General features: G+C 38.1%; 1 protein-coding gene across 2 annotated transcripts; it reads right to left on the reverse strand.

The window, feature by feature from the left end:
* Nucleotides 1–1,118: 1,118 nt before the first annotated feature.
* LOC146450773 (uncharacterized) lies at nucleotides 1,119–6,188 on the reverse strand. Of its 2 annotated transcripts, XM_085099950.1 has the most exons (3): nucleotides 5,692–6,188; nucleotides 5,192–5,457; nucleotides 1,119–3,012 (listed from the first exon to the last, which is right to left on the reverse strand). In XM_085099950.1, exons 2-3 carry the CDS (start codon nucleotides 5,424–5,426, stop codon nucleotides 2,159–2,161), a joined length of 1,089 nt encoding a protein of 362 aa, XP_084956076.1. In that variant the 5' UTR covers nucleotides 5,427–5,457; nucleotides 5,692–6,188; the 3' UTR covers nucleotides 1,119–2,158. The 2 variants fall into 2 exon arrangements, with proteins under 2 accessions (XP_084956076.1, XP_084956075.1); XM_085099949.1 differs by having other exon boundaries at nucleotides 5,192–6,188.
* Between the last annotated feature and the right edge of the window lie 5,112 nt (nucleotides 6,189–11,300).

Genomic DNA, 11,300 nt, shown 5'->3' on the forward strand with positions numbered 1-11,300 from the left:
GGAACAAACTATTACTTTGTGATGATGTTTTCTCTAAGATACTGCAGTGTGATTAAAGCTGCAGCATGCAGATGAAGAAGAAGTCAAAAAGCCACCATATCAATTGAATTTCGTCGCAAATGCGCCAAGTTGGCTGATTCATGTTAGTTTTCAAGTCCTTAATTGAAAAACTTTTCTGGTTTCCGAAATCCAGCTTTCGCAATTTTGTTTCAATAAGATCCATTCCGTTTTCTCAACAAACAATTTGAGAAAGAAATCATGTACGGGCGAGCGCTGTCTTCTGTCTTGTAGATAAGCCAATAAGACACTAGGAATTTTCCTTCTCGTCCAATCAGGAACAAAGAAATTTTGCCGGGAGAACTATGATCCAAATAGGATCAGTGATGCGAGCTGTGCATCAAAAGAGCCGGTGAATCCTTGCTCAGAGTGGATTCACAGGTTCCTCCCTGTTTTCAGCTGATACTCGGGCCATATTTGACTGCGTGGTACGTAAGCCTACAATCTTTTGGCAGTGATAGATGGAAATTTTTAGTTTGTTAGTTCAAATTCCAACCCTGCAGGCCAAGATTTGTCCCACCTCATTAATGATCAACAACCATATTAGCCAATCAAATTATCCTTCTCCATCGGATAATAATGAAAAAGAACAATGTCATTGAACAGTATTGAGTATGATTTAAATATGTTAAAAAAACTTAATCAACAGCCATGCTCTGCAAGACTGAAACAACCCACTCAGTCTCTGTGGAAAGCATTTCGTTTTTACAGCTAATGAAAGGAAATATTCAGAACCCATTTTTAGGTAGTTGATTTCTCCAGCAAAAAAAAATAAAATAGGTAATAAACAAAATAAAATTAACTTTGCTGGCAGATTTCTCGTTTTGCTTGTTTAGCTAAACATCAATAACATTCTTGTATGCTTTTTAGCGTGTATAATTTTTTTTTCTAAAAGGACATGTTTAAGCAAGTTTTTATATATTTTAGAGTTAAAAGTTAACAGGCCATTGGAAATTCCAACTTGGAGGGGGTGTCTCAACAGCGAAAATTTATAAGGGAAAGTATGAAGCTTAATTGGAGATTCCAGGGGGGGTGGGTGGGGGTTTAAATACACAAAAAAATCCATTGGGGAGGTATGAATTTTCAGAAACCAAACAATGTAACACATCACTGACCAGGCAAAAATCTCAAAATAGAAATATATTTGTAGGTGCATGCTTCATTGTTATGTTTTAAATGCATGCTTGATAAAATTTTTTCATTAGTTACATCTAAACTGCTCTTATAGAACAAATGTACAAAATTCACAATTGATGTTAAGTCAGTCTAAAAATTGTAAAGCCACTCAATGTACTGCAAGCAACAATGTTAGAATGGCTACCATTAAGAATTATACAGGCTTAATTGAAATCTGTATTCTCCAAGTCATGTGTAAAATAAATACTGACAACTTATGCAATGCAAGCTACCACACGTGAAATATTGTGATAATTAATATTTGCTGCAAATCGTTATACTTGAATTTTAAGTTCAGTTGACTTAGAAAACTGTGGTAAAACTGGCATGGTCAAACAACTTTGAGTAAAACTAATAAATTATCAAAAAGTCCAGTTCCCTCTCTCTCTCTCTTTTTTTTTTCTTTTTTACACCATGGGCAAATTCATTCAATTGGCACATAATCACGTTTATACCTTACACTGGGGTATACCCTTTCATAAGCATTTCCATTGTTACTTCAAAATATAATGTTCGAGAATGACAGGCTTTAGCCACACCATTATGCTAGTAACTAAGCTTTTTGTGAGCCTCCCTTAAGAATGATTTTTCAATTTGACCTTGAATTAAAGGGAAATCAATGGAGAACACAAACTTTGTTCTCAGTGAACTGAAGCAAATGGATAAAACTTGGATGAAGTTGGTCTGTAAGAGTACATGCCAAACAAAATGACTCCGTTAATGGTTGAGTACAGATTGTAGTTACATGTATCCCCTAAGACATCATTTTTTTTTTATTTCTCAGCATTCTGACAGGTCAATCAAACAAGCTTGCTCCATGCGTTACCAAGGAAACATGCAAAGCTTGTTTTAATTTGCAATTTAGTGGGTGATTAAACAAACACTCAAGTAAGTAAATTAAGGTCAAACAAAAATCACTTCAATATTACATACGAATGTTTTCTGGAAGGGGATACCCACAGGAAAGGTTTGGGCAAGTGGATCCCAAGACATTTGATGAAGGCACCTGATGGCCACACTTTTTGCAGAAGTGACATTTCCTGCTTGTACTCGTACAAGCATTCCCTGATGGGGATATCAAGGTCATTGCAATGGGTTTTAACTGCGTATTTGGAATATGATCAACTGCACTGGATGCAGAGTGAGAAAAAGAAATTACCTTAGGAGCATCCTGCCTTCTGCTTTCCTTAGGCAGAAGCTTGAGGAGCAAATCCACTGCATTGTACATATTATTCCCACATGCTTGAATAGCGCAAAGAATACCCTCCCTAGAATACTGGGGGAACATCTGTGCGAGCATTTCTTCAGTTGCAGTATTTTGGGTTGAGTTTTCAGTTGTATCTAACATTAATGTATTAAGAAATTCATTGTCTGGAAGCAACTGATTGGAAAAACTGTCTTGAGTTTGAATTTCAAGTAGTATTGCGTCAACAGCATCGTCCAACTGGCCATTTGCATCAGTGAGATGCTTTTTCAAATGGCAAGCTGGAAGCTGGGGAAACATGCTTTCCAAGGGGGATGCTAGCCCCAAATTTACATGCTTCAGTGAAGTGAATTCTGTGTCAAATCCCAGTGTCTCCAACTCTGCCTCTTGCTTCTTCTGGCTGTTAATGACTCTCTGACTTATTGGCTTTTTTAGCTTTTCTCGCCAGGCTTGAGTGGCCAGGGCCATGTTTGACAAAGGGCTTCTCAACTTCTCCTTCTCAGTAAGGGAGACCATGTAGTTGTTAACAAACTTGTCATATTCGGACAGGTCCTTCCTTTTGCCCTTCAATTTCTCTAAAAAACAATGTACATCTTCCCTCAAATTAACATTATCATCAAAATAATGATGATGATGGGAATAATTATTATTATTACCATCATTAATATCATTGTTGTTGTTATGGTGGTAATACAAATTTCAAATTGTGTGTAAAAACCACTTACAGAGAAATACAAACTCCCTGACTAACACCCACCATACATCTCCAAATTATATGGCAATAGTCAAGAGCTCTATTTGAACTATAAATGTAATATGTAAGGAGCAAAATAAATTTCATAAAATAAAAAAATATTCTTAATTGGTCATTCCTCCAAGGGGACCATAAAGGAAAAAAATGCATAGAACTTACTTAAAATGGGTTTCAGTTATTTTTGGTTTTAGTTTTAAAAGTCCCATTAAACAGTTACCAGACCAGTAAAGAATTGGAAATGAACATAATTGGCAAGTATTTCAATATCTTTCATTGACCAAAGGGATGACTAATTGATGACATTTGATTGACATCATACACCTTAATTTGATGACTGAAATGACAAATGATTTCTTTCTTTCTTTTCAGTGATTTCTTAAAAAGTGCTATTGCCCAAAATCATGAGCATTAATTAAAAGCCTCAAAATTTTCACATATTTTTGGAGCTGGGGATGCAGCCCCCTCATCCCCCAGCCTGTATGCTGAAAGAAACTAAGGCTATAATCACACTTATCCAGATAAACAATGTTAATTGAACTGAGTGGAGTGCAATTTGGTCTAAAATCATATGCGTGATTTCAAAATCGAATGAGGGCGCAGCGTGAGTTTGATTTGAAATCACAAGTATGATTTCAGACCAAAATTTAGCCTGTGAACATCCGCCCCCCTCCCCTCAAAAAAATCGGGAAGATTTTTTGAGGAGAGGGGGGCGGATGTTCACAGGCTAACCAAAATTGCACGACACAAAGTTCAATTACCACTTTATTACACCTATTTTGAAATCACAGACTATAATCGTCAATACTAATATTCTATTTTTGTTACTTCATTTCCATTTTGATGGGCTAAAGAAAGGATGCCATTTAGAGCAAAAATGGTGTAATTTGGGAATAAATCGCACTGTTGAGAGCCAATCAGATTACAAGGATCACCAGTGATTTCAAAATGGGTGTAATAAATTTGAAAACAGCATATTTGTCGCAAAAACGGATAAAATGTTCTCCGTCCACATTATCGTTATCAAATTGTTTTGCTGTTCACACTGAAACGCTACTGAGAAGAGATTGCTACAGAGATAACATAGCTGTTGGGACGTTAGTGTTTTCAAAAAGTTCAACTTTTGCCCATTTTCGCTGTCCACACTAACACACCTAGCTGGCGTTTTCAAATTTATCCCCTTTGAAGAGAGTTTTTTAAAAAGTTGCATTTGCAGTCACTAAAAGTTTTAGTGTGGACGGAAGGCCTATCTGGAGGAAAAAGTTGTGTTTTCAAATTTATCCGGCTTAGTGTGGACGTAGCCTAAATGATCGACGAATAAATCTACAACAAAGAATGTCTATTGAGGTAAAGCTATGAATGTTGTTAGGATGATCAGTACACATGACGACTAAGAACCTTTGTTTTGAAACTGATCTAAAAGTTTTCTAAAATAAGATATGTATACAAAGAGCTGATTATGCATACAGTGAGATTGAGTTTAGCAGCAGAAAATTTTCTGCTCAATTTTAACATCGATCACATTTTAGAAAGTCAAAACAAACGTTTTTAAGTCATTAAGCTAGCTATGAAGTCGTTGACAAAGCTGGTCAAGAACAAAATGTCATAAGCACAAAAATTCATTAAAAAGCTGGGCTCGCAGTCACAAATATTAAAGGTCAATATATCCACAATAAATATATCAATTTATCCACAGAAAATTTTGGGTCATCCACTTCATCTCATGATGCATAACAGAATAATACAGCATTCAATAGTTGCAATCATTGGTGCGATTTTATCAGCACTCTGACATTTTTATGGATGCATTTTAAACACACAAAAATATTATGTGTGCATAAATACAATTTTGCAGTTTATTGTGTCTAGGGTAAACATGTACAAAAAAAAAGTTGGAGAAAACAACAAAATGCTACTTGCCTGACATTTAAGTTGCCAGGAAGGTAAATATAATCGTTCATTTTGCCGAACTTAATAGTAAATAAATTGTACTTGCAACTTACCGGCCTGGGCAGCTGCAGGAGAAAGGTGTTTTTTCCTGTCTTCTTCGGTGGAATTTTTATTGGCCAGTTTCAACACCTGCTCAACCGTTATTTGACTTGAACCACTTGCCGCTGATGGCACAGCTGTAGCGTCTGCTCGTCGTTTTCTCGCTCTCTCCTTGGCAATTTCGTTGTTGTTTGTAATCTTTTCACATTGGTCACATTTGCAGAATTTAAATGGGCAAGAAGTATGCATTGCCACGCTGATGCTGTGTGCTTTGCATCTTCTACAAAAGTGCTTGATAGCGTTAGCATCGGACATTGCAAAATGGAAAAAAGAACGAAAATGGGCAGGATGTAAGCTTATGTTGGTGAAAGCTACTGAAATAAACTGAGAGATTAGAGAGACTCGTCACGCTCGCGTCACCTTACGCTGACGCGACCAATATGATAGCTTCGAGCTAACTAAATACCTTCCACCTTTTTCTATCGCGATCAACTAAGAAGAAACACATTGTTACCTTTAGACTTAGCTCCGGGAAAAAGAAATTACAACGCAAGCTCACTCATGGAGTTTCCTACATCGTTTTCAACAATTCTTGCACTCAAACAGCATCAAATCGAGTACTGGAGTCCTAAACAGCGCCAGGCGAAGCTCTCTATCTCTTTGTCAATGATCTTACGAAACACCAAACAAGCCGTTGTCTCCCACTGCTGTTTAATGATGAGATCCGTAATCCTTAAATGACTCTAAAAGACTGTTTTCTGAACACCACACGAAATCACACATCCAACTCAAACGTTCGCGTTCACCTTCGTTCGATCTGTGCTTTTGATCACTTTCGCTTTCAGCGAGCGTCATCCATTTCAAAAATTTTTGATTGGTCTTCCGAACAATGCCGTTTCCATATTAGGAGCGACATCACGCGGCCTTCACGCGTCCTTCGCGGGAAATGTGCTCTCAACTCAAAAACGATTGGCAGATGAAACAACTTACGAACACACATGGAATCTGTTTTTCAAGGTCATACGAAAATCTTTTTCGTGAGCATTGATCCATTATCCAATAGGGAACCAAAAGAGCGCTTCAAAAGTGGGTCAAATGGATGAAAAAGAAATGGCTCTTAAAGGTTTCTGCACAGTCTACTGCACAAAAAACAAAGAAAGAATCAAACGGCGGCGAATTTCCTTTTTTCACGCATTCGCCCTAGGGACTAATTTGGCGTTGGTACAACGAAAGCCCTTATAAAAGTTTGTCAGAAACGTAATAAATTTGTCTTATCTCTGGTTCCTCTACACCATCCACATCGTTTGCATTAATCTCTGCGACATATCGAGCCGACTCTCTAGCCTCATCGTTGGAAAATCGAATGATTCTACCCGGTGACTCCCCAGCATTAAATCCACAGCCACTGAGCTATTGGAACAAAGACTTTGCCTTTTCCCTCTCGCTTCTGCATGCACGAAGTTGTGCTAACAGGTACTTCAAGTCTCTGTATGGATAATCATTCACAACGACATTTGCACAGTTGATCTCTTCTTATTCATGATCAGCGGAAGGTGGTTGGCTGTTGGGAATTTGCCTGGGAGGATTTCGACCGCTCAATTTGCTTTTAACCCTTCTAGTGGGCCACCTAACAAGCTTCCTTTGGCTCGTTCATTCCCAGCCCTTGAAGACTGGCCAACAACTTGGTCGTTAGTATCGTGGTCGCTATCCTCATCATCGTCATCTTCATTGTCATCATCATGGAAAGGTTGTCTCTGAAGTGAACAATAGCACCGCCAGTCTGTTCACCATTCCGGCCTCTTTGTTCTTTAAAAAAGAAAGATTTTGCTATAACGCTGTTTTTCCCTAGAGGGAATAACAAATTTTTAGCTTAAGAGAAATGAAAACTTAACCATTAGGAAATTCAAATTAGGTTAAACTTACATGTCCATTGATCTGCAATGCGAACAGCAACAACGTGTGCAGCAGCAGGAACGCTCCAAACAGATTCCAAACGATGAAAATTACCGCCCTTATAACTGGTTACCAGTTTTCCCTGCGATACTAGTGCCAGGCCTTATGGGTGTGACTTGCTGTGTAGAACTAAGCGAGATTTAGCGGTAATTTACCAGGGTCAGGCTACACCTGCCCAAAGAATGTATTCTCATCATTTTGCAGACCTAAATTGCGGATCGAATTCCACGATTGTGCAAAACATAGCTCAAGGTAAAGTATTCAGATACTGTATAGTTTAAAAATTGTCAGAAATAACCACGTGATCTTTTTTATCCTTCATATTTCCAGTTTCTTACTAAAACAGAGTACTTTTGGATTAGCATTAATGGCCAGAATTGTTCTAGCTAGTTTCATCTACGTACAAACGCGAATCATGTCTTTCTTAAGCCCCTCTACATACTATCATTTTTGGTCAAGCTTTTGTTGCTTGATGAAGCCTCCCGCCTGAACTTTTTAATTCTCATTTTGTGGTTTTCAAGCAGAGGGGTTTGTTTTATATAAATTTAACATCAAACAAAATAAATTCTACGAATGCATTTGTACATAATTTTTTAAGACCTCAGACTGATCTGTATCCAATAACTTATTCCAAAACTGATATGTGAGCAGGTTCTCCTGCACTTACCATCATTATCATCATCGTTATCGTTATCATATCATTATTATAGACTGACAGTTTTCCCTCCTCACTTAAACTGGCTGGGGAGAGTCTAGATGCTCAGTGAATGAACACTTAGGCGGATTTAAAAAATGTCAGTATTAGCAGAAGATTCTATGTGAGTGAATATCTTGTTCTCTTGTCACTTTTCAAAGTTGAACGTAGAACCCTTTATTTCTAAGGACCAACAGAAATATAATTCAATGTCATATGTGATAAGAGACCAAGGATTTCTCACTCACTTCCTGTTAAATCTCTTAGAAAGATTTCCAGACAGTTATGTAATTGAACCGAGCAAAACAGCTCTTTTGCCAAATCTCAGACAGAGATTTCCAGGCAGTTTTTTTCAGAACAATACAGCTCTGTTTACCTCTGAAAAATACTGACAATACCATCAAACAAACAGGCAAGAAGTCCAATCACTTCAACGGTCAATGAGCGGATGGCCTGTTCAGCATCTCTTAGTGTGGCTTCACATTGTTGCAGTTCCTCTCTGATACGTCCCAACTGCTGATCTGCAAAATTTGCTCTCCAGTATGAGAGACCATCTGTATAGTAAACTAACAGTTCCTCGTTTGCCTGGATAGCCCTCTTCACCTTCAGCCAAACATTACCCTTTCGTTTTGCAAACACAGTTAACTAGTTGATTTATTAACCTGGCAAACTTTGATTTTATCAATGCGAAGGGGATGGTGCCCTCATTTGCAATTCTTCCCAGACCTGTTTCGCACTGATTTTCTGCACCATCCAAATCCAAGGGAAATCCTGGCCCTTCAACAGTAATCAGATAATCACCTGACCGATTGCCATTGTGACAACGTATGGTTGTTGTTGGTGCGTAGGAGCAAATGAAAGTACCAGCTGGAAACGGCTTCAACCCATCACCTGTTGATTGCCTGCCAATTCCAACGCATCTGCTCTTTCTCACTTGGATGTGTCCTTCTGCCGCAGATAGAGGCGAATTTTGCTTCCTTGGGCAGGTCCTGTAAAAAGAAACAGAGATACTTACATACGACCATTTTTGTTAGGCTTGATCATTAATATTCCTCAAGTAACAGGTGTTACGCAACGCGCAACAATATCCCTCTGTTAGTAGGCTCAACCTGTAGGAAACCCGAATATCTCGAGACTTGCAGAACGTATGCTCAGTCACAAATTAAAAGTGCGCTCCGTCCTTAACTCTAGTGCCTCAATTTTACTGATAATGGATACGTCTAAATTTTATTGTGTTAATGTCAAGGGGTGGTGAAAGATTCAATTGACCTCGTTCTGGTATAGAAGTATTGTATGCACTTTCCTCTAGACTTGCAGTGTGCAGATCTTCTTCGACTTGACATTTCCTCAGTATTTCGTCTGGAACCATCTTTTAAGCCTTGTTCACTTCCCTACTAGTAGGGTGGCTGACAGGGTCGTTCAAGAACGTAAGAATTGGGAACTGTTGTAGATTTCGGTGTACGGCCATTGACTCAATCAAGGAAGATGCTGACACTTCCGCTATTTGAGGCTTTCGTCTAAAGTTCTGGGAATCCGGAAGATCATCTTCATGTTCTTCCCTCAGTGATTGCTCTTTCATTGCCCTCCAGAGAAGTTTTCCCACCTCTGCTGTTTGTTGTACCGTGAGCTGAAATTTTTGCTGGATGGCTAATCATAACTTGTTAACAACCTATGCAGAAAGAAAATATTGCGCATTAATCGTAAAAAAAGAAAAGCAACAAGACGTCATTTTTATGAATTCAGAATTCATTTCGTTTTTCTTTTCAAATTCAATATTTAAAGTGGACAGCAAAGAACAATAGAACAAAAGGATTCTGGTAGTCATAGTAAAATGACGTCAGTGAAAATGTCCTATTGTATATTTATCTTTTTCTTGAGCATTGATCCATTATCCAATAGGGAACCAAGAGAGCGCTTCAAAAATGGGTCAAATGGATGAAAAAAAAAATGGCTCTTAAAGGTTTCTGCACTGTCTACTGCACAAAAAACAAAGCAAGAATCAAACGGCGGCGAATTTTCTTTTTTCACGCATTAACCCTAGGGGCTAATTTGGCTTTGGTACAACAAAAGCCGTTATAAAAGTTTGTCAGAAACGTAATAAATTTGTCTTATCCCTGGTTCTTCTACTCTATCCACGTCATTTGCATTAATCTCTGCGACATATCGAGCCGACTCTCTAGCCTCATCGTTGGAAAATCGAATGATTCTACCCGGTGACTCCCCAGCATTAAATCCACAGCCACTGAGCTATTGGAGCAAAGACTTTGTCGTTTCCCGCTCGCTTCTGCATCCACGAAGTCGTACTAACACGTACTTAAAGTCTCTGTATGGATAATCATTCACAACGACATTTGCACGGTCGATCTCTTCTGTTTCATGATCAGCGGAAGGCAGTTGGCTGTTGGGAATTTGCCTGGGAGGATTTCGACCGGTCAATTTGCTTTTAACCCTTCTAGTGCGCCACCTAACAAGCTTCCTTTTGACTCGTTTATTCCCAGCCCTTGAAGACTGGCTAACAACGTGGTCGTTAGTATCATGGTCGCTATTCTCGTCATCGTCATCCTCATTGTCATCATCATCGAAAGGATCGTCGCTATAGTGAAGAATAGCACTGCCATTCTGTTCATCATTTCGGCCTCTTTGTTATTTTTAAAAAGAAATATGATTTGCGTGATTGCTACTGGTTACACTTACAAATGCCGCTATTAAAAATAATCCACAATTACTTTGTTTTTATCTGAAAATTTATTATAAAACGGACCCTTTGGCCTGTGATAAGGGTTATCATTACAGCCTCATTTACATAAAGCATAATAGCATCTCTATGAAAAACTTGAAAAAATGAAATTAACCTCGTGGCTACAAGTCAACAAGGTGGCAATGGAAGAAGGAAAAATTGACGTCGTTAAAATTAAAGGAGAACAGGGGGAAAAGGTCAAGTAAAAACTACAAATCTGTAAAATAAAAAATTGCTTCTTTCAGATTAAAGTGACAATTGTTTGAAATAATGTGTCGATGCATTCTTCATAACTTTTTTCTTTTTTTGAAAATGCAAAAATCTGGGCAGGTCAGACGACACTAAAAGGAGAAAAAAAAGGATGGCTTTACAAACAGGAGGCGATTAGAGAGGGAGCAGGGCTTATAGAGCTGTAAAGGTATTTCAGCCCTTATTTATAATGTCATCAAACTTTGAAACAAGTAGCCTGTTAAAGATTTTGCATGCAATTAGTTTTGTTCGGTCAAAAGATAATATTTTATATATTCAATAGTTCCTTCACAGGGAGTTCTTATCGCGATGAACGATAAAACTGGGCACTGTAAATACCAAGTACTTCAACTTCCATCCTCATTAGAAATAAAATCTCGTTCGTAGGTAACAAATCGCTAGTTTGCTAACTCTTAGCCTAAATTTTCTATCTGTTTATGGGAGTGTGCCCAAAAAAGGATTAGAGTAAACAATACAAAACTGATAAATT

This window comes from Pavona decussata, unplaced genomic scaffold (genome assembly GCF_977016875.1).
Source record: "Pavona decussata unplaced genomic scaffold, jaPavDecu1.1 SCAFFOLD_426, whole genome shotgun sequence".
Lineage (NCBI taxonomy): Eukaryota > Metazoa > Cnidaria > Anthozoa > Scleractinia > Agariciidae > Pavona > Pavona decussata.